General features: G+C 35.4%; 1 protein-coding gene across 3 annotated transcripts in view; it reads left to right on the plus strand.

The window, feature by feature from the left end:
* The window catches only part of CREBRF (CREB3 regulatory factor), a 60988-nt gene that overhangs the window by 32291 nt on the left and 4084 nt on the right, over positions 1–24613 (plus strand). For 2 of the 3 annotated variants that reach the window (XM_059174324.1, XM_059174322.1), the window contains 4 exons: positions 1470–1659; positions 3111–3184; positions 8670–8792; positions 18330–24021. In XM_059174324.1, the coding sequence (XP_059030307.1) occupies positions 1470–1659; positions 3111–3184; positions 8670–8792; positions 18330–18445 (503 nt within the window). In that variant the 3' untranslated portion in view covers positions 18446–24021. Of the gene's footprint in view, positions 1–1469; positions 1660–3110; positions 3185–8669; positions 8793–18329; positions 24022–24613 lie in introns of those variants that run through there. The other variant, XM_059174323.1, reaches the window with a different exon arrangement.

Below are 24613 nucleotides of genomic sequence, written 5' to 3' on the forward strand. Positions count from 1 at the left end.
CACCTAAACAGGGAGGAAGCTCTGCAGAAACGATTTCTGGTCACTTCCTATTCTACTTACCCTGCCTGGGAAGGGACCAGGAGACTGCTGATTGAGTCCTGACCTGCCACAGTTGCAATAGACCAAAAGGGTTGGGGAGAAAGGGAATGGGCTCCAGCATCTTTCTCTTCCGTTCTTGTCCAGTCTCCAGGATGAAATGTAAATAGGGAGATTGGAATCAATGGTGGTGGGAAGAAAAGAGGAAGCAGAGGAAAGGTAATAATTGTAGAGAAAAGAAATGGAGGGCACCTGGGTGGCTCAGTGGGTTAAGCTGCTGCCTTCAGCTCAGGTCATGATCTCAGGGTCCTGGGATCGAGTCCCGCATCAGGCTCTCTGCTCAGCAGGGAGCCTGCTTCCTCCTCTCTCTCTCTCTCTGCCTGCCTCTCTGCCTACTTGTGATCTCTATCTGTCAAATAAAAAAGCAAAAAGAAAAGAAAAGAAATGGAGAGAGAAGAGTTGAATGGTAGGAGTTGGGAGAAGCTTATATAATCTTAGGCAAAGTTTACCTCGGAAGATGTAATTAAGTAGAGTTTCTTCTTTTATTTTGTATGATCCAAAATCTGTACCAAAAGGGCAGAGAGCACTAGTAAGTTTGGCACTCAATGAACAGTTTTAGTAATCTCTCATGCTACAGATGTAAGTTGCTAAGCAATTTTGTTTTGACACAGGAATTATATCAGAAGTATTTTTGTGCCTCATATTCCCTCTCCACTGGCACTCAGTCTGTACTCTACTGTTCTTAGTGAATAGACCTAGCTTTGGCCTTCACATTAGTTTTCTGCGAGAAATGAAAAGACAGGTCCAGTAAATGGTAGGCAGCACATGGCCAGTACGAGGAAAATTGTTTGGTATATTGTAGTTCAGAAGGCCAGGCCATCTCTGTTGCCTTCAGTGATAGGGCAAGACCCCCAAATCTTCTCTAATGTTATTTATCAAACTAACCAAGGAAGAGCTTTCACAAAAGGCAGTACTTACTTGTTGGCCTTTTGAGTCCAGCACCAGAGTATATGTCTGGGAAATTTTCAGTCGCAGCATCAAAACATCTTGGTTTGAGTAAAATCTGTTTCTTTTCTGGGTGTATGTTCTACCCTTGCCCTGATTTTTGGATGCAGTGAACTTGCACTCCAATCCTGAGGTTTATGATGCTTATTACCACTATGCATGTAATTAAGATTCTGTCATACCAGGGCTAGAAACTTTAGGGTGGAGAAGGACTTGGCAGGGACTGGAGCTGTGCCATACTTCCCCAATTTCTTGGAGGCACAGGTGGGAAGGAGAGAAGGCTAGCCCTTTTAGCATATCATGCTGAGACTTCTGAAACATGCCAGGACTTGACGGAAGGGTGAAATGTGGTTTTAATATATGGCTGTAGAATATATCTTTGGTGAAATAAAATGATCTAATTTAAACTTCTTTTAAACCATCTGTAGGGAAGTATGCAGTAAAGAAGTCACGGAGAACTGACGTAGAAGACCTGACTCCAAATCCTAAAAAACTACTCCAGATAGGCAATGAACTACGGAAACTGAATAAGGTGATTAGTGATCTGACTCCCGTCAGTGAGCTACCCTTAACAGCCCGGCCAAGGTCAAGGAAGGAAAAAAATAAGCTGGCTTCCAGGTAAATGCTAATCATGTTCACCTGTGTAAATAAAGCCTTGGTGGTGAGGTTTTAGACTTTCAGTGAGCTTTTATTAGATGATTGTCAACCATTTATTCAGAAATATGCTTTTATAAATATTATAATGAGAATATTGTAATTTTTCCTTTGAAAATAAAAGATGGTATTTATGCTTTGTTATGCTTCATAAAACCAAAAGATGGTGTTCTGCTTTTAAAGGGGAGAGGTGAATGGACTCAAGTGCATTGTATTATAAAAATGTAAAAATTTATCATAGTTTTACTTTTTCTTTGTTTTATGATAAGTCATTTTTTTAATTGGGGTATGACTTACTTGAAGTAAAATGTATGCCTTTTAATGTACACTTTTATGGGGTTTTTAAAAAAGATTTACTTAGAGAGTGAGTGCCAGTAGGGGGAGGGGCAGTGGGAGAGGGAGAGAGAGAATCCCAAGCAGACTCCGAGTTGAGCATTGGAGCCCAGTATGAGGCCTGATCTCACAACCTTGAAATTACGACCTAAGCGAAAACCAAGAGTCTGTTGCTTAACCAACTGAGCCACCCAGGCTTGTCTATGGTACACTTCTTTGGATTTTGACAAACGTATCCAATCATATACACACCACCACAATCACCAGTAATCATCCTTTAAAAAAATTTCCTCATGCCTCCTTGTAAAGGAAACTCCTTCTGTCACCCCTAATCCCTCCAACCACTGATCTGTTTTCTGTCCCCAGAGTTTTGCCTTTTCTAGAGTGTCATATAGATGGAATCCTATGATACGTAGCCTTTTGACTCTGGCTTCTTTGATTTAATATGATGCATTTGAGATTCATGTTTATCCATGTTGTTGAGTAATAGTTTGTTACTTTTTATTGCTGAATAGTATTCCTTTTGGGGGATATACTACAGTGTGTCCATTCACCAGTTGAAGGATACTGGGCCAGCTTCCACTTTTTGCCAATTATGATAAAGCCACCAGAAACATTCATTTACAGGTGTTTGTGTGAACATAAGTTTGCATTTCTCTTGGGTAAATACCCAAGAGCATATGTTTAACTTTATAAGAAATTGCCAAAATAGCTATTTCTGAAGTAATAATGTAAAATTTTTGAAAAATCACTGTTTTTCAAAGTAGCAGCATGCGGTATTTTATATCCCAATTAGCAACATGTGATGGTTCCACTTACTTTACATTCTCTTGGTATTGTCAGTTTTTGTTGTTTATTTTAGTGTATTTGTCATTATTTTTGGACGTGTGCTAAAATTTTCAAAAATCATTTGGATTAATGATTATATTGTGTGTTTTTTGGAAACTGAGTTCCTTGATATAAACATCAGTAGGCAGTGATTTTTGGTTGTTATTAGAAAATGTTTGACAGCAGCAAAAAGAAGTATATTCTGAATGTTCACTTAAAAAAAGAAGTGAACTAATTGCTCCTTCCTTTCACAGGGCTTGTCGATTAAAGAAAAAAGCCCAGTATGAAGCTAATAAAGTGAAATTATGGGGCCTCAACACAGAATATGGTAAACCTAAACTTTTAAGAATTTGATTAATCTCCTATTACTTTGCCGACCATTCTCTTTTTCTTTGGTTTTGTTATTTGCCTTCCCTGTATCCTGCCAAGTTTTAGGCCAGCCTCCTTTTTGTTCATTCATTCAGTAAGCTACATACTCACTCTTATTCATTCATGTTCTCCTTTTAATGAGTGTCTGTATCTGTGGCCCCCCATGCCAGATCTCCTCTCTCTCCTGAAGAGCTTCTCTGCTTGTGACCACAATAATCTCCTACTTCATTTTACAATTATGTTGCTGTGCTAGCCAATTTTAGTGACTAGTGTTTATTTTAATCTCTGAGTGGATAATTTAGATGTGTATTTTACAAATTTGACTGCTCATTAGAATCATCTGTTACATGCTAAAGTACAGATTTCTAGGCTTCTCCCCAGATCCAGTGAATTGGAATCTGTGCAAGTAGAACTCAAGAGTCCATATTTTTAACACTATCCCCATATTACACTTGGGCAACTATCTTAGCACTTACTTGGTAACTGTTGGTTTAGCTCGGTACCACCCAGTCTATCACAACATGGCACATGTAAAAATTATCATCACTGAGGTATCTTGGAATTTATCAGAGTAGGCTGCTCATGGGAAGGGAGGCCCCTGTGGGCTGAGAGGATTAGCATCTCAAACCCCTGGAACCCTTTTACTGTACACTAGAGGTTTGGAAAGCTCTGGTTTTGATCTTCTGTACTAAGAACCACCTTTCCTTTCCTCCTCGCTCTCTTACTACTCCTTAAGCCTGGTGTCATAAGAGTTCATATGTTCTTTTGCCTCTAAAACTGTCTTATTCACTGTATAGCTCTTGGGTTAAGTTGTATCTGAAAGTGGATAAGTGGTAAAATGGTAAGTTACTATTTGTTTCCAGAGACTTTCTGAAGTCCAGCGTGACATCTGGCACATAGGTGCTCAGTAAACTTTGTGCAGTTTTCTTAATTTGTATCTTGATTATCTTGTTTCCATTTGTGAGGGCAGAAAGAGAATTTCCTATTGTGAAGTTTACAACTTGTGAAATGAGCTGATGGTTTTATATATTAATGGCCACTCAGGAACTTTAATCAGGTAAATGCAAGGTAAAACAATAGTTGGTTTGTGGCAAGGAAATCTACCCATTTTCCTATTATTCTTTCTTGCTGTTGAAGCATTCTGACCTTGAGCTCTGTGAGTATACATACACATAATGATTACAATATCATATGCATTCATATTCTCTTTTAGAACCAGATGACTTGGGCTCCAGGGCGATGTTGTGGGCCATTGGGAGCCTTCTGGATTTGTGTTTCCTTGGACAGTTGTAGGCATCTGTATGTGTTTTGTTCAGTTAACGTATTTATCCATAATTATGTATATATGTATATCCATAATTATTTTTAGTCAGATATTTTTGCATTTGTCTGCTAATGCACAGTCCCTCACACATGCTTTGGTCTGTGATGTAAATATATTCTGGGTTAGGGAACACCTGGGAAGTTGGTAATGTCCAGAAGTATGGGTACTTCTGGATGTGTTGTTCTATCTCAAATTGAGTTATGGTAGCTGTCTTAAATTTTTCTTGTTTCTAAAGCTGACTTAAAGCATCTTATATTTTCATGTAGGAAAAGGCCTGTCTTTAAAAGGTACCATTTTCTTCTCAATTAGCATGAAGGAGGACGGACTCTTATCATTCATTTCTCTTCCACTTCTGTCTTACTAGCTTCTCTTCTCCAGTTTCTGGGAAAGAACAGCCAGCCTTAACTATTGTTTTAGAAGTCATTTCAAAATCTATGAGATGCTCTTGTGCAGTTTGGCATGTGTAATTTGAAAAATCTTCCTAGAGTTTCTGGTACATTTCTCAAGAGAATGGTGTCCTCGATTCCTTGAAATATCTGTCAGATGGCCTGTTACTGTTTTGTGGAACACTTATTATCCACTACCCGCCTATTAACCCAATAGTTTCTGGAATTTGTAACTCACAGGTCAGTGACATTTGAAAAAGAATTTGGAACTTGATAACTATAGGGTTGTGAACTTTGTATTTTGCCAGGTGAAGACATTAAAAAGAACATCATCTACAACTACTATGATTTCATACAAGGAAGGATGTTTTAGCACTAAAAAATTGAGACAAATAATCTCAGAATGAAATAAACTTTATGAAAAATTTACTCTATTATCCTTATCCTTTTTATTTATTTATATTCTGAAGGTCTTAGTTACTCTGCATTATATGTTTTGTACTGCATAGAATTAAGCACAACATGATACCCTGCCTTTCTAATCCTTTTATTTTAGGATTAAAGAGTTTGTATCCCTTAAGATGTTAAAATGGAATTTACCTGGCATTTAGAGGGTGAAGGATTAACAGTATGTAAACACAGGAGTTAATGCATTCATCATCATTTATGCTAAAGATTAAGTGCCCAAGTAAATATAAAAGACCACACTGAGAAGGGACATCCCTAAGACATCCCCAATTGGAAAATGAACCAAGTCATGGAAAACTGGGGTAACCCAAGAGCTACCAAAGAGCAAAAATTTTTAATTCTGATGAACTCCAGTTTGCCAGGCTTTCCTTTTATATTTCATAGTTTTAGTGTTCTTAAAAACTTTGCCAACTCCAAAATGCAAATACTATTTTGTATGTTTTCTCCCAGAGTTCATATAGTTTTAGGTTTTACATTTAGGTTTATGATCCATTTTAGGTTAATTTTTATTTATGGTATAGGTTGAGAATTGATGTTCATTTTTTTCCCATATGACTATCCAGTTGATCAAACACTATTCATTAAAAAGATCTTCCTTTTCCTGTTCAATTGTTTTTTCACCTTTGTCAAATCAGTTGACCCTAAACATATGAGTCTACTTCTGGACTCTGTGTTCTGTTCCACTGATCATTTGTCTACCTTTATGTGGGTACAAACTGTTTTGATTACTGTAGTTTTATAGTAAATCTTAAGTCAGGTAAGTATAAGTTCTTGTTAGTCCTACAATTTTGTTTTTTCAGAGTTGCATTGGCTATGCTAGGTCATTTACATGACCATATACATTTTGGAATCACTTTTTACAAAAAAGCTTACTGAAATTCAGATCAATTTGGAGAGAATTACCATTTCAACAAAATGTAGTCTTCTAATCCATGAACTTGGTATTTCTTTACATTTGTTAATTTGCCTTTAATTTCTCTGTGCCTTGTTTTATAGTTTTAAGTGTTAGAATGCTTAACATCTTTTGTTAGATCTATTCCTGGGCATTTTATTATTTTTTTTGGTGCGCTGTAATTGGAATTATTTTTGAAATTTTATTTTTAAACTTTGCTGCTAATATATAAAATGGATTTTTACATATTATCGTATCCCATTATCTTGCTAAATTTGTTTATTAGTTCCTGTGGTAGGCATATAGATGCCCTGGATTTTCTGTTTAAGCAGTCATCATCTGCAAATAGGGATGGCTTTATTTCTTTTCTGATACTAATGCCTTTGCAAACAAGGCAATTACCATGTCCATTCAATGTCCTAGATATTACAGTAAGGCAAGAAAAATAAATAAGTCTTGGATGTGGGGTACTTTTCACCTTAAAGTATGATGTTGGCAGTAGGCTTTTTTGTAAGATGAGATGCCCTCTATCACTAAGTTCTCCCCCCTTTTTTTTTGTAGTTTCATTTATCACAAATGGGTGTTGAGTATTGTCATATGGTCTTTTTTGCATCTGTTGGAGCAGTCATGTTCTCCTTTATTCGGGTAATAGAGCACATATTTACCTCTTAATATGGTAAATTACATTAACTGATTTTTTTTTTTTAAGATATATTTATTTATTTATTTGACAGGCAGAGATCACAAGTAGGCAGAGAGGCAGGCAGAGAGAGAGAGAGAGAGGTGGAAGCAGGCTCCCTGCCGAGCAGAGAGCCCAACACGGGGCTCAATCCCAGGATCCTGGGATCACGACCTGAGCCGGAGGCAGAGGCTTTAACACACTGAGCCACCCATGCGCCCCACATTAACTGATTTTTGAATATTAAACCAACCTTGCATTCTTGGAATAAACTCTACTTGGTTGTGATATATTGTCCTTTTTATATTAGAGTCTATTGAAAATATTCTATAAGATTCTGATCTAAAACATTAAGTTGGATTTTGTGTTAATATTTTGTTAAGGATTTGTGTATCTGTATTCAAGAGGGATCTTGGTCTGTGATTTTCTTTTTTTTGTAATGTTTTTATCAGGTTTTAGGATTTGGGCTATTTTGACCTTACAGAGTGAATTGAGCCATGATCTTTCCCCTCTTTTTTGAAAAGTTTAATAAGATCAGTTTTATTCTTCATGTATATTTGATACAATTTTTTATTAAAACCCTTCTTTTAGAAATATTTTTGGATAATTTAATTCCCTTACTTGAAATAAGCTGTTCATATTTTTCATTTCTTCTTGTGTCAGTTTTTTAAGTTGCATATTCTTTCTTTTTTTTTTTTTTTTTTTTTTAGCAATAATACTTTAATGGTAATTACTAACAATTCAGGACATCATGTTTACTGTGAAAGACTTGCCTTCAAAGGACAAAAACTAGAAAACTGGAACTTAAAATTTCCAGCTTATGTGGGTTTTTTTTTTTTTTTTTTTAGAACTAACCTTGTTTTCTCTCTCTTTTTTAAATTTTTTTTTAATTTTTAATTTTTTTAAAATAAACATATAATATATTTTTATCCCCAGGGTTCACAGCACTTAAGTTGCATTTTCAAGGAATGTGACCATTTTTACCAAGTTGTTTAATTTGTTGACATAGCATTTTCTTATTATCTTTTCAATAGCTCTAGATTCTTAAGTGATAACTCCTTTTTCATTCCAGATATAGGTGATCAATCTATTTAGCTAGGGATGGGGGGTGGGAGCGAATATCAATTTTGTTGCTCTTTTTAGGGAACCACTTTTGGCTTTGTTAACTTTCTCTGTTGTATGTTTCTGCTGTTTTATTGATTTCTGCTCTTTATGATTTACCTCTTTCTATTTACTTTTGGTTAACTCTCTTCTTAAACTAGGGATACTTTTTAAAGTTTTGTCTTTGGAGGACTTGAAGGACTTCATTTGATTTATTTAGTAAATATTTACTAAGATCCTGTGATTCAATATATAGGCACTATTATAGTTCTTAAAGCCATGAAGACAATTAAGTTGCTTACAGGATAGTAGACACTGATACATGTCTACAGTGTGTGTCATCAAAACCGGCACATCATTTGAAATTTGTTTCTTTGGATAAAAAAAAAGCTTATAACTGAACTCTACATCTAAAACTAGTGATGTACTATATGCTGGCTAATTGAATTTAAATTTTAAAAAAGCTTATAACCATCACTACTTAATATTTTCTTACAAGTTTTCCATTTTTAACTGAATAACTGTTATTACACAATAAAAAGAAAATTCTTCCATATTAGTGGCATGTTCCAAGTGTCTTGTTCTGTCTTCCAGATAATTTATTATTTGTAATCAACTCCATCAAGCAAGAGATTGTAAACCGAGTACAAAATCCAAGAGAAGAGAGAGGACCTAACATGGGGCAGAAGCTTGAAATGCTCATTAAGGATACTCTTGGTAAGAATATTGGATGAATTCCTAACAGTAACATGTGGAGTAAGGTACATGATTTAAGGAGATATTAAACATTCTTTTAAGGAAAAACTCAAATGTTCTTAATTGTAGTTACTCTTCTTTACAAGTTGTTTTATCTTTTGAGATTTTGCATTCATAAACATGTATTGCTGATTACCCCAATTTGTTATTTAGACTTCATCACTGCACTGTTTTAATACTTAGGAAAAATGAACTTCTAGCACCTTTAACCTTTTATGGGAAAAATAAAGATCCCTGAGCTGTCAAGCCTGCAATTTATATTTTGGTAGAGATTCTTACCTATATGTTTTACTCAGTAATACAGTTCACAGGGTTCTAATAAACTTAGATAATTATCTGTTTTTTCCCTGAATAGGTTATATAATATGAGGAGGAACAGAAGCAGAGTACTATCTGATAGGGAGGGGAGAGGTAGATAATACAGGAGAACTCCAGAGGTGCAAGAGCTTAAGAGCAGATTACCTTACAGATGAGTAGCATCCCAAGGACGTTGTAGCATAATACAATCCATGAAAACCCTAAAGCATCATAAAATTGGCTCAGCTGTTTTATGTATTTTTTTAGCAATATGTATTGTAGAATTGTCTTTGAAAACTGGTTCTTATGTAGTCATTGTGTAGAGTGGCAAACTTTAGTTACCTGAGAATTTTCTTCATTTTCCCCAGTATGCTGTGTATTGAATCAGATCACTTAAAGGAATTAGAGCTTACTTTTTAATAATTATTTAGTTTCTTACCTGAATTTTAGAGTAATGAACACTATAAATTGTTCTATTTTTTAAAAAATTATAAATATATTGGAATTTTTTTTTTAACATTTCTGTTAGGACAATTTTTCTTACTTCCAGTTACTATAAATTCATTCATCAAAGTTTCTCCAATGCCTACATATGCCAGGTGTTGGGGAATACAGGGATGAATAATAGAGATTTGATCACTACTCTTAGGAAGCTTGTAGTCTAAAAATGGAAGACAAAGAGTAAATGGGAAAAAATAACAGATCGTGGCAATTGCTGTGAAGAAATCAAGATGTTTAGATGGAGTAGAGTGAGCAATAGTAGTTTATTTCTGTTAACAGAGAACTTCTTCTCACGGCTACCAAGATAATTGAATTTTCTTTAATAAAAAATAAATACACATTGAATGCTTCTATGCACTTCTTAGTAGGTTTCTCATGTCTTTGCAGTTACTAGTTTAGCATTGTGTTCATACTGCATATGAAATATTCTGGTGTTTTTGAAGGGCAATTTGGAATCATTAATAAAATTAGCAATGCATAAAGATTTTGACAAAACAGTTTAACGAATTGACAGCATTCATGTTTGAAGGCCAAAGGAGAAGATTTAAAGGAGAAATTAAGAACCCGGAAAGGATTCCTTAAGTGTTAGGAAAGGATAAACAGCTGAAATTTATGGGTATTTACTAAGATCCAGTACCTTTCTGTCAAGGTTGGTTAATTATCGACTTTCACAGCTCTGTGAAGGAGGTATTATTATTATTCTGATTTTACAAATGAGGAATTAGAAACACAGGTATTAAAGTAACTTGACATAAGTTATACAATCAATAAATGGCCGAACCAGGCATAGAAGTAAGTTCTTTGAGTTCCAGTGTTCACACTGCCCCCACATGCCATCACTTAGGCCTGTCATCTAACACTCATCTGTGTCATATTTGACCTGAGTAGTTCACATGTGGCCTGCTAATCACTTCATCCTGTAGGCTTACTTGAGAATTTCTTTTTCTTGACATTCTTTGTAACATTTGACACTTTTGAGCATTTATCTTAATTATTGAAACATTTTCTTTATTGTAAGGTACCTTAGATCTGTATGCCTTGTTTCCTGTCTTTTTACCAAAAAAGACTAGGTTTCTCTGTGGTTCCAGCAATAGCCACTGGTCTAAAAATTAAAATTGTGTTTTAAAAATATAAAAAAGCTTGTTTATTGTAGTGGTTAAAATCAGAGTATTTGAAATCAGTTTGAGATTTAACTCTTGGCCCTGCCACTTACTACATTAGGACCCTAGGGAAATGACTTGACTTCCCTAACCTCATTTTCTTCATCTGTAAAATATGAACAATGGTGGATTAAATGGAAAGAGGTATATAAACACTTAGCACCCTGCTAAGCACATAAATTCTCAATACTCAGTTGTTACCATATTATATCTTAACCACTTAGATTTTTTTTTTGAGTTCTGTTTCCACCTTGTTCCTGTAATCCATCACTCAAACTTTAGAAAATTAAGATTTTGTTCATGACAGAGCCAGTTAAGATCATGACCTGGGCCAAATGCAGAGGCTTAACCCACTGAGCAACCCAGGCACCCCTCAGTGATTATTTCTTATCAGTAGTTAATTCTCTTTTGCCAAGCTTTGGGAAATGACTTTATATATATAGTGACTAGGTAAGTTCATAGGATACTAAAATGAATTGAATGTGCAGCTATATTTACAGAATGACTTTTTCAAAAGTGGAGTTGTAAATACATACCAAAATAGAGTACATACAAAATGAAACAAAACTAAGGACAGTATATTTATATAAAAAATTAACAGTATGAAACATTAGAAGTCTCTTTTGAACAAAACTATCTTTATATGGAGAATAATCATAGGCAAAGAGTAGTTCCTAAATATCAATACTTTCGGGCGCCTGGGTGGCTCAGTGGGTTGGGCTGCTGCCTTCGGCTCAGGTCATGATCTCAGGGTCCTGGGATCGAGTCCCGCATCGGGCTCTCTGCTCAGCAGGGAGCCTGTTTCCTCCTCTCTCTCTCTCTGCCTGCCTCTCTGCCTACTTGTGATCTCTCTCTGTCAAATAAATAAATAAATAAAAATAAATAAATAAATATCAATACTTTCCTGAACAACTAGTTACTTTTTAGCTCTACGTATATTATTAATTCAGTACCCAAATAGGAAGTCCTAGTGAATTTGCTTCACTTTTTCTTCAAATGAATTGAGGCTGTTTTAATATATTATGTATTCTTTCAGTGCATTTCTGTCTTTCATATACTTTAAAATCATTTTCAGTTCCTTTATTAGGTAGATGAAGGAACTCAACTGTACAAGTACAGATTATTTTTATGGAGCACCTGGGTGCCTCAGTGGATTAAGCCTCTGCTTTCAGCTCAGGTCATGATCTCAGGGTCCTGGGATCGAGCCCTGCATCAGGCTCTCTGCTCAGCAGGGAGCCTGCTTCCCCCTCTCTCTCGGCCTGCCTCTCTGCCTACTTATGATCTCTCTCTGTCAAATGAATAAATAATCTTTTTTTAAAAGATTATTTTTATTTTTATTTTTAAAGATTTTATTTATTTATTTGACAGAGAGATATCACAAGCAGATGGAGAGGCAGGCAGAGAGAGAGAGAGAGGGAAGCAGGCTCCCTGCTGAGCAGAGAGCCCGATATGGGACTCGATCCCAGGACCCTGAGATCATGACCTGAGCCGAAGGCAGCGGCTTAACCCACTGAGCCACCCAGGCGCCCTATTTTTATTTTTTTGTTTTTAAATGTAAAGACCTTGTATGTTGATAAGTTTGTATATTCTCCTTACATCTAAAAAGTCAGTTTTATCAGATTCAAAATCCTTGACTTATATTTTCTTTCCTTATTTTAAATGATTTTCTGTTTTTCTTTTGGCATAAAATGTTGCTATTAAAAAGTTAATAATCTACCCCCCACAAAAAAACCTAATAGTCACCTTACTTTTTTTCTTTATAACTCATTTGCTATTTTTGCCAATGTCAATAGGATTTTTTCTTTTTCTTTCATTCCCAGTAGTTTTAGTAAACTTTGTCTTGGGGTTGTTCATTTTAGTTGTTCTCATGTGTACACTGTGCTCTTTGAATAGGTAGTTCAAATCTTTTTAGTATTTGATCTGTTTCCTTGCTGGGTTTTGTTTTGTTTTTTTTTAAGCTATGCGTGGACCCCACTGCAGGGCTTGAACTCACGACCCTGAGATCAAAACCTGAGCTGAGATCAAGAGTTGGGTGCTCAACTGACTGACCCACCCAGGCACCCCCCCCTTGCTTTGTTTTTGTTGTTACTGTTGTTCAGGGACTTAGTATTTTTGGGTGGGATCTTCTTTGCCTATCTTTAGTATTTTCTGAGGTAAGTTCACTTTTGGTCAATTTTTTTATCTCTTAATTTCTTCAAAGTTCTTTCTCCTTTGTACCCCTCTTTCTCTTAAAAGCATTATTGTTGTGTTTATTTGCTGCTCTTATGTTTCTTTGTTTTTGTCTTTTTTTAATTATTTAAATTCAGTTTAACATGTACTGTATTATTAGTCTCAGGCATAGAATTTAGAGACACAACTGATGCATCAAGTGTCCTCCTTAATGCCCATCACCCACTTAGCCCATCCCCCACCTGCCTCCCCTCCAGCAACCCTCACTTTGTTTCCTAGAGCTCAGGGTCTCTTATGCTTTGCCTCCCTATCTTCATCTTATTTTTCTTTTTCCTTCCCCTATGTTTATCTGTTTTTTTTCTTAAATTCCACATATGAGTTGAAATCATATGGTATTTATCTTTCTCTGACATTTTGCTTAGCATAATACTCTCAACTTCCATCCACATCATTACAAATGGCAAGAGTTCATTCTTTTTGATGGCTAAGTAATATTCCATTGTGTGTGGCGTGTTTGTGTGTGTGTCCACACTACATCTTCTTTATTCATTCATTCTTTTAGTTCATTTTGAAATTCATTGAGTTCTTTCTGAAATAATAGTGGGTTGTAACCATTTGGGATAATAGTGGGATATGGGTGTTTATAGTCATATCTTTCAGGCACACTTGCATTGTAGGAGTCTTCTCCTTTATCTTACAATAACCTGTTCTTAAAGATTTTTTTTTTTTATCCATTTGAAAGAGAACATGAGCAGGGGGTAGGAGCAGAGGGAGAGACTTCCTGCTGATCCGGGAACCCAATATGGGCTCGATCCCAGGACCATAAGATCATGACCTGAGCCAAAGGCAGATACTTAACTGACTGAGCCCTCCAGGCGCCCCACTTAAAATAACTTTTTATGGGATTTTTTATCTTAATACATGTAAAACTGTTTTTTCTAAACCTTGAAAAGAAAGTTTAGTTCACGACTGCTTTCCTAACTTCAGATTTTAGAGTCCTCTGTTTTCAGTTAATACAAAACTGTGTTTTGTATTCATTTATGAGATGGTCATTCAATCCAGCCTAAGAACGGGACATAGGAGAAGAACAGGAAGAAAGTTTACTGTAGAGAAACAAAGTGACCACATACCATAGGGAGCCAAATGGAGGGAACAGTAAGGGTAAGTGTTTAACAAAGCAGATAGGAAGGAGACAGAGAGAGCAAGTGGAAGAAAAACAAAGGAACCTGTGGGTGAGTGCCTTTGGAATTAGCAGTGATGTTCAAAAGCAGAAGGTGTGAGGGGATTTCGCTGGTACATGTGTATGTCCCTAGCCCACAGTCAGGTGGGGGCAAGAAGAGGAACCTGTGGCAGGGCAGGTGCACATGGCAGCTTGCTTTCTGAAATTTCTTGTTCTGCGCTCCTTTCCCATTTTATCCTGGGCCATCTCTTTCTTTCATATTTGTTGTTCTGTCTCGCCTAATTTTGATTCTTACAGTCCTGCCTCCTATACTGCAAGGAAGTCCTGGTTGGTCAGTTTTTAGTTCACAGAGCTAAGACTGCTTTAGCCCCTCAACATCTTACTGTTGGCTTCTTACACTCCCCTTTTACTCACTGTTCATTTGGACCAGTCTCTCACAATTTCAGCTGTTTTCTCATGTTGGTCTCCTGTGGGTTCCAGGGAGTAACCTGTTGGCTATGTTTGACTTCTTTTGTTCTCAGGTACATTAATCCCTTTGACTCATTCTATACCAATATTGGTAATGTTAATTCCATACAGGTCTTGTAGCTGTTGGAAGTTTGTGTCCACCATTTTGAATTTTGGGGTTTGTGGAGGTATGTTTTCACTCGATAATGTTTTCCATGGGTTGATGGTTTCTGTTTAATCTCTCTTTTTAAAATTTATTTGATAGAGATCACAGGTAGGCAGAGAGGTAGGCAGAGAGAGGGAAGCAGGCTCCCCACTGAGCAGACAGCCTGATGCGGAGCTCAATCCCAGGACCCTGAGATCATGACCTGAGCCGAAGGCAGAAGCTTAACCCACTGAACCACCCAGGCACCCCTTAATCTGTTTTTATATGGGGCATTGGGGAGATTAAAAAATCTGTGCTGCCATACAGCAGTCTTTCCAGAACTTCCCTCTGGAGCACTTTACATAAATTGGAGTTTCTTTTTCTTAAAGATTTGGTAGAACACTCTTTGAAACTACCTGGTCCAGTGTGTTTTTATAATTAACTCTTTGAAAACTTTCTCTGTGTCCTCTATGATAATTACAAGCTCTTCTGAAGTCTGTTTGATTAGTTTGTATATTTTTAGAAAATTATCCACTTCCTCCATGACCTCAAATTTATTAAACTTATCTTTTTTAATAGCCTCTGTATCAGTGGCTAGTGCTTCATTTTCATTACTTACTTTATGTCTACTGTTTGTCTTCACTTCTTGAATTGGTTAATTATAGGTCGTTCTACTTTCCCTCCAAAGAACCTGCTCTTGAATTCATCAGTTCTTCTGATTTCTTCAGTAGATGCTTCATTCACTTCTTTTTTATTCTTTGTTGTTCATTGATAATAATAAAAACCTTGGAAATTTCTCTTTAGAGCTGCCTTAGCTATTTGTAATAAATTCTGATATGTCATATTTGTTTTCTAAATAATTTGGAATTTTAAGTTTGATTTATTCTGTGGCCCAAGAATTGAGAGAGATTTAAAATTTTCCAGATGGTAGACATTATCATTTTCTAGTTTTGTTATTAACTTCTCTTTTTTTTTGTGATTCAGATTTTTTTAGCTACCTAACATGGTTACATTTATTTACATTTGTTATGTTTATTACAACCTAATTAACCATTCTGTGGACATTTGAAAAGTATATATATTTTCTGTTTTATGTTAAGACTCCATTATATGTTGATTAGGCAATCTTAGTTATGTCTTTTTTTCCTTTTAATTTTTATAGAAGGTATCCATTTACTCTATGTAAAACTGAGAAAGGTCCTTGCTAATGTGTTTCAATTTTTTCTCATATTTTCTGTGGTTTTATTTGAGTGATGGAGTGCTTGAATAGGATTCCTTACTGCTAGGTCTTCATTACGGATTATATCTGTCATCATGAAGCATACTTCCTTGGTCTTGTTTATAACTTTTCTCTGAATTCAGTTCTGATACTGCAATCACGAATCCAGATTTCTTATTATTTATATTTCCTTAGTATACCTTTGCCTACCCTTTAATTTTCAGTCTTTCTGAATCACTTTATACTAGATACATCTCTTTTAAAAACATTCAAGTTGGGGCACCTGGGTGGCTCAGTGGGTTAAAGCCTCTGCCTTCGGCTCAGGTCATGATCCCAGGGTCCTGGGATAGAGCCCTGCATGGGGCTCTCTGCTCAGCAGGGAGCCTGCTTCCTCCTCTCTCTCTGCCTGCCTCTATGCCTGCTTGGGATCTCTGTCTGTCAAATAAATAAAATCTAAAAACAAAAACAAAAACAAAAAAACGACTGAAAGGTCCAGCTCTAACATACAAAATCTTGGGTGGTTTCTTTAATGGTAAACTATGAAATCATTCCAAATGTTAGAGAAGAACATTCAATGCCTGGAGAAATGTTTATAAGTTATTAAGTGAAATGTTTCAGAACACTAGACGGAAAAGTCCCTATTTATTTAAAATAAATAAATAAATAAATAAATAAAATTCAAGTTAAAATTTAATTTTGATAAGTATAGCATAAAATTCACTTCTGGATTTTTATACATAGCATAAAGTTGGATTTTATTTGTTAGATTGGGAGTTTTTCGTCAATAGGTGAGTTTAGGTCATTTTTTAATTATTAATTAAATTAGTATGTTTGATTTTAGTTTTGTCATCAAAAGATGTTAGGCTTTGTTGGTACGGCTTTTCCTTTTTATGTTATTCATTGTATGATCCATTATTATAGTTGCAGTTTTTATGTGTTCTCTGGTAATTTTTAAGCTCTTCATTTTTGACCTGTGAGTTGAAGTTTTAACTAAAACATAAAATATATATTTAATATTTTTCCCTTTTCATTTAAGACTTCAATCCTATAAGAAAAGTAGAAATGGTTTATGAACCTCTGCTTATCATTTAGCTAGATTCACCGGTTGTTAATATTTTGCTACATTTGTTTTATTTTTGTCTGTATCTACCTGTTTTTATTCCTAAGTATTTGAAAGTAACTTCTGAACAAATTCGTCATCCCTAACTAGTTCAGCATGTGTTTCTCAAGAACAAGGACATTTTCTTACTTGGGAACAATACCAGTATCACACCCAAGTACTTCAACACTATTATAATGTCTGTGTGGATTCCATATTTAAACTTCCCCAGTTGTCTCAATAATGTCCTTTATAGTCTTTTTGTTTGTTTGTTAAGGATCATGCATTGCGTTTATTTATATCTTTTTGCCTTCTTTAATCTAAATCAGTCTACGAGCCCTTTTTTCTTTTTTTCCATGAAAAATTCAGGTAGTTGGTCTTGTAAAATGTCCCAACATCTGGGGTTGTCTGTTTCCTCCTAACTAAATGAAGTTAAATTTTCTTGGCAAGAATCATCATAGGTGATTATCATTTTCATTCCGTCACTCAGGAGGTACATACTACCAAGTTTGCCTCATTATTAGTCATGCTGCATTTAATCACATGGTGCAGGGAGCATCAGTACTTTGTTTCTTACAGTATCTTTTGACTTCTTCCTATGAGCAGTGACGAGACATTTTTCTATTTCCCTCTCATTTTAATCATTTATGTTCTCATTATCTTTAAAATATGCTTATACCTTTGTTATTTGACTTACTGATCTGAAATATCTTTTGACCTTAGCTGTCAAAGATAAGGAAGATGAAAAATTCAAATTACACTATTTCCCACCTTCTCCCCCCTCTTCTCTTCCGCCTTTGTTTATTCATTCACTTTTCTTTAAAATGAAGAAAAGGAAACCTAGAAAACGTACATCAAGTCAGTGTTTTCAGTTGTGTGGATAAAGCCCACTCATGGGATGCACTGAGGCTGGAGCAGTCGGAAGAGACTGGCTTACAGAACAGGGCGGACGTGGTCAGTTGGGGAATGACGCTTGTTGACAGCTCTGGGGTTTGGGTTTGGACTATTGTTTGAACTGTTGCTGCTTGTTATCTACCATGTTTTAAAATGTTGATTAACCATTCTTCATTCCTGGCTTGACCTTTCTAATCTAAAAATTGCAAGCTCTAATCTGGTGAGTAGAATTAATTCTGGGTTGCAGTAGCGAGCTGCTGAGTACTTGGCTGGGACCAGTATCAAGCTGGGGGCCACCCCTGACCCTCAGATCTGCCTACTTCTCACCTTCCTTTCATGCCCTCTCCATTTCTGTGCCTAAGTGTGCTGCCTTTCTTTTTTCCTCAGGTCTCCCAGTTGCTGGGCAAACCTCCGAATTTGTTAACCAAGTGTTAGAGAAGACTGCAGAAGGCAATCCCACTGGAGGCCTTGTAGGACTAAGGATACCAACATCAAAAGTGTAATCAGCCTCATTGGACCACTGGTCAGAAATGTCTGTGTTTGTCACGTTATTCATTGTAAATTTTCATTCTGTTTTGCATGTCAGTTTAGCATTATGTAAACATTTATGATTAGGTTACATTGTTTTAAGAACTAAGTAGCATAAGTGAAGCATGATCCAAAATACTTGATTATTGCATTTTCAGAGCATAAACCATGGTTAAAACTGCTACTGTCATCAGAATCGAAACTCAGACATTTAAGTAAATGTTTAGATACAGATTGCAAAAATCTGTTAAAGTAAAACGTTTGGGAGGAGTGAAGACATTAGTAAAAGCCAAATATTGTGGCAGGTTTATGCTCTGAACCACACAAAAAAATTGAGGAAGCATTTTTTTAAACAGTCGGTTTAGATTGTTTTTAGAATTATTCCTTTTGTTCTAATTTTCCACAAACATTAATCTCACTTGTACATGGCACAACCCAGCACTCACGCCCATGTGCCATATTAGAAGTTCATTTTCTGAGCTCAATATGGTATATATAAATATATATAAATATATATATAATGTCTGTGCAAGTAAGAAAAAAAGCATATTCTTTGTGCCTTGTATTTTGGGGAAACTATAAAACTGGTAATATTTTGTATGATGAAAACCCTAATGAGGAAACACAAGATATATAGATGGAAAAATTATGGGGTTTAAATGTTTTTTTTTTTGTTCCAACTCTTTTTCAAATTTTTTGAATGTATATAGGACTATGTTGAAATGTAGATATATGCCACAGAGTCTGTGTATTGTATAAAAAACAAAACAAAAAACAAACAAAAAAAAGATGGCTCTAGAAAACTCATATTTCGGTACTTGACCGGAAGAAGACAAATACTTGCACATTATTGCGATTGTTTTATTTTTTGTACCAAAGACAAATGCAACTGATATGGCAAACTGCCAGTCTAAGTAAAGTTTTGCACAGCTTACATGATACTGTATGAATGTATGAAAAAAAGGAGAAAAAAAAAAGAAAAATGAAAAGGTCAGGGTTAGGGATCTTACTGAACTGTGAATTTTATTTCTGTTTGGGTCCAATTATCTACAGAAGGAGCATCCACACACACAAATATTATTTTGCTGTTCCTGTAGTTCGCTTCCATAGTAGATAAGTTGGTGGCCATTTAGATGTCTGTAAGTCTTTTTATTTCTGCACTTAATTGTAGGAAATTTTAATATATTTCATTTTAGTAAGCTATTGGTAAAATAGTTTTTGACCTTGAAAATTAAAAAATTTATTTAGCTTATTGTAGTATACTTCCACCAAACAACCAAAATACAGATTATTTTTATTGTATTATGTATATATATATATGTAAAGAAAGAAAAAAGCTAAAAATATCTAATTCTTTAGTTGCCACTTTTCCAATTGATGTATTATTGTGCATGTAATATTTTCAAAGATCAACACAAGCTTAAAACAAAAACAAAAACGATTTATAGATTTTTATATTTTTGTACAGGTATTTTCAAACTAGCTTCTTCAAACTTACATGTGACTTATTCTTCTTCTATAGTTTCTAGAACTGAGAAATATTAACACATTTAGTTTTTAGGTGCTCTTTTTTGCTCACATAAAACAGCTTCATTAGTCAGTGTTTTAACTGTGTTAAAGCTTTACCTCTGATGAGAAATTTCTTGTGTCAAGGCAGCATTATAAACCTTCCCCACAGATCTTCCCATTCTGTCTCTCTTACTGTTTGATCCTCAAATCTTGTGTTTTGAACTCTGAAAACTGGTGGCTTAAAAACTATACTTTAAAAAAGATCCTACCTAGCCAGAAAAAAAATACCAAAAATTTCAGACCTAGCTGCTGGGAAATTACCTGTTTCTCCAACTGTTTCTCCATTACCCCCTGGAGAATTTATTCTTTAATTATATTTTGTCTTTATAGTGTGTTTCCTTTTCTTCTACTTGATCCCTTCTCCCCCCACTCCCCTACTTGTAAGCTGTAGCATATGAAGCTATAGCTTATAGTTTGATTCTAAAACACAGTAACAACTGAACAATGTTGCTTATATGCTTCTTTGCCATCATGAAAAGGAAACTTCCAGAAGGATTGTCTTAACACCTTAGCTGAACTGTGATGCACAAGATTTTCCTGTGTGCTTGGTGGAAATGGACCTGGTTAGTGCATTCATGCTGAACAGATGATAAGCTCAGAGCTAATGGTTTAAAAGAATGTAAGCTCATTGTTTAAAGTTTTTCCTTTTTAGATGGGAGAAGGCAAAGCACAGGCTTATAAATTGGAAGTATATGAAGTTTTGACAGAGTGTGTTTAGTAAATTGAGACATGTTCCAAAATGTGGCAGTTTTGTAATCAGGTGAAAATCACTTCATGATAGAGATTCAGCTGATGAGGTTTATAAAATTGCCCCTTTCTAGCTGCTCTGTTAGGAATTCTGGTTTTTGATACTTTTTTCCTGTCTGCAAACCAGAATTTGATTTTTTGGTCTTGCATTTCAAAAAAAAAAAAAAAAAAAAGACTTTGAATCTGTTTAGTAGATTCCATATCCTTGCATTTCAGTGTTTTATATGTACTACTTAAGTTAAATAGTTAAAAGCTTTTAAATAGTTGAGCTTTTTAATGTTGACACTTTATTTTGTACCTATTTATATATGTATGTATATCTTAGAAAAGCACTTTGTTAAAAAAAAAAAATTGCATTTTATATGATTCCTGCCATTTGCTGCTAAATCTGGGCTGGTCAGAATGCTGCAGCGATACTTGATCTAAATAAAAACCTGGCAGTAAAATGTAGAGTGAAAGTTAAATCCTCTTGCTGTTTTAACTTTATCATAAAGATGACATAGGCAAGCTGTGCAGCTTTACATTTTAACCAGGGGACTCTGTGGCATTTAAAACCGTCTAGAAATGGTTGTACTTTAATGCCAGTAATAATCTGCTTCCTCTATTGTCATTAAAATATATACGTTTAGTGTATCACACAAACAAATCTTATAAGGGTAACGTAAAAACCCCAACAATTGTACATGTTCTGTTTTTGAAAATTGTGGCATGTATTTTTGGGTGAAGATCATTAGAGAAGAGCTCTCTAAAGGTTTTCTGTGTTCATACATGGTATACAGATAGCTCATAATGAAGTCCAGAATCTTACTTTAAGTGAAGGCATTGTGAATTCACCTCAAATAAACACATTGTTCCAAAAGCAATTATAAACTTTGACTCTAGTACTACTATGATTGAAAAAAAAATACAAAAAACGTTCTTCCTCATTTCAGATACACTGGATTCTTTATAGAGTTTGTCTCCATATGAAAGCATGCTGTCCAGTTGTTCTTGTTAAGATCTTGTCTGAGTTTTGAATTGGGTGCCACACTTTTTCAGTCAATATGATTGCTTGTTCTACTGTACCATGTATGATTCTTGTCCTTTCCTATATCCTTCATGACAGATTATGATGTGGCTTTATATTGTGCCTTACTTGTACATTTAAACATAACGTCTTCATTCCCTTCCACTTCCTATACCGTTCACTTTGACCTTTTTGGTAAGAGAATCAGAGCAATTATAAAAACATCATGAAGGATTTCAGATGGGTATGGTTTCCAATTCCCTCTCTTTATAGTTATTTTATATTTGTAGGAAAGACCAGTTTTGAATGGTCTTTAAATCAGAGAGGGAAAGACTAGCAGTCATTTCACTACATCCCTTGTTTCTGACTTTCATGAATTTGTCCGACATCTTCTTTCTGATGCTTGACTTGATTTGCTTCTTAGCAATAGTCTGCATTTAAAGAAAGGTGTGTTCAGTCCATCAGCTTGAAATTGACTATTTCATCTTTCCAGAATTTTTTAGGAGAAGAATACCCGTTTTGTTTGTTTTATAAATCAGATGACAAGTCTCTTTAAAAGAAACAGAAGTACAGTACTTTTGAAATACAATGCTGTTAGTTTGGATTTCTTTTTATATATATAATATTCATACAATTATCTGATGTTTGCCTTCATTAATAAAGCTGTTAGTTTATTCACCAAAATGTCAAGAATGGATGTGCTTTTCTTTATTCCATACATTTAAAAATATTTTAGCTGCTAAGATTTAGTTAACTTTCTAAGAAACAAATTCAAGTTGCCTTCAGCAGGAATTAACAAAAGCTTATGTTCCCTTTCTTTATATAGTCTTCCTACAATTCTGTTCAAGTATTTTCTAATTAATTATGTAAGAGAATGTTAGCATCTCTCCAAATCTTGAAACTTGAATTTTGAGAATGCATTGAATTATGCTTTCAGTGTTAAAGTAAAAGGTTTCAATTATCCTTCTAGTGAAGTCTATTGTGGAATACCATTTCCCATGGAACTGAGGCCATTTCCACAACTTTGCACAGAACTGCAGTCTTGTTCTTCCCTTGGATCATGACAAGTCTCACACAGTGCCGTAATACTTGTGGATTCTTTTGTAATCTTTGTAATCTTAATAAGGGCATTATGAGAAGATGACTCCATGTTTTTTTAATATTTCAAACACATTGGGATGTAACAATGAATGTCAACTGTAGGAATGGTTGTTTCGTTTTAAGGAATAAGTATGTTGGGGAAAGATGATGAAAATGTACTACTGACAGTTTTACACTTCCATAGGCAAGTGGGATTATGTGTTGAAGCATAATCCTCGTGCTTAGTAAACTGACCGAAAATTGTAGAAATTACACCTAGGAACTGAATTATGCCAAATTGCCATTTTTCTTTAGAAAAGAGAGGTTAGGATGTAGTAGTGAGGGAATAGAACCTTAAAACTACTTCCAAATAATATTCTGGAATTGAAGACTTGGTGACTAGTGAAGAACATCAGAGTTGGGTATTTCAGTGTGCCAAGTGTGGGTGAACTAGATTTGCCTCTTTCATAACAATGTAAACACAATGGTGTAGTTAATTAAATTCTGGGCGGATAGGAGCAGGACTAATTACTGTGTCTTGCCCTTCGCCCTGTGTTTTTTTTGGAACCAAATAACAGAAATGTGTATGTGTGTACTGTATCTGCCTTTCCACCACATTTTTATGACACTGTATTCCACTGCCTGCTTTTTTTTTTTCTTTTTACCTTCTTTCCCTAGGATTTGTCCTATAACTTAGCATTTGTGATTAACAATGATACTAGGGCTGACCGCACATAAGAAGTCACAAGAGAAGAGCTGAAGGGCAAGAATTCAGAGCATTTGTTCATACAATGTGGCAACCTCTTTTGCATAGTGGCGTAGGATCCTGTTTGTAATGCTATCATAAATATTCTGTAGTTTTGTTTCCCCATTCCCCAACTGGAGCTATGAAACTTTTTATTGGATTCAGTCTTGTCTTTTGTCTAGAAAGAATTTTATCTTGTTGACGCATGAGCTGTTTAAAAATTATTCTATTAAATGTTGGTTAATAGTTGTGCAGTTTTTCTTTTCAGAAGAAAAGGCAATTCAAATGTTGCCTTTGTTTTCTGTCACCTTCCAACCCCTCAGCACTTCTAGTCAGATACAGATTCATCAGTGTATGCAACATCCTTTGTAATTTAAAATAAAAAAAGATGAAAAGGTTTTGAATTGTTTGCCTCATGTTTTCGCCCTTTCTCTGTTGCTTTTCTGTCGCTTACCAAGGTAACCATCTGCTTTTCTGCAAGATAATCACTGCAAAGAAATTCCAGACTAAAGACAGCCATGAGCTGTGGCTTGTGGTGCCCCTCTCCTGGTGTAAGGCATAAAGAACTAACATTCTGGATACTTTGGGCAGATTTTTCAGTACTCTAGTGAAATGTAGCTATTATGGAGAATTACTTATTGATGAAAACATTTGCATTCTTCATAGTTTGGAGCACAGTTGAGTTTACACATATTTTTTCCTCTTTGATTCTTTGGGTAAGCAAGGGAGATAAACTGTTTTGCCTCTCTCCTCATTTGTATGTGTTTAATAATGCATAGTAAGTCTCTGAGATAGGCTGGGCATATACACAGTCTTTTTTTTTTTTTTTTTCTTCAAGATTTTATTTATTTATTCGAGAGAGGGAGCACAAGCAGGGGAAGAGGCAGAGGGAGAAGCAGTCTCCCCCACTGAGCAGGGAGCCCGCGATCCTGGGATCATGACCTGAGCTGAAGGCAGATGGTTAACCAACTGAGCCACACAGGTATCTCCATATAC

This window comes from Mustela lutreola, chromosome 5 (genome assembly GCF_030435805.1).
Source record: "Mustela lutreola isolate mMusLut2 chromosome 5, mMusLut2.pri, whole genome shotgun sequence".
In the NCBI taxonomy this organism is placed as follows: Eukaryota; Metazoa; Chordata; class Mammalia; order Carnivora; family Mustelidae; genus Mustela; species Mustela lutreola.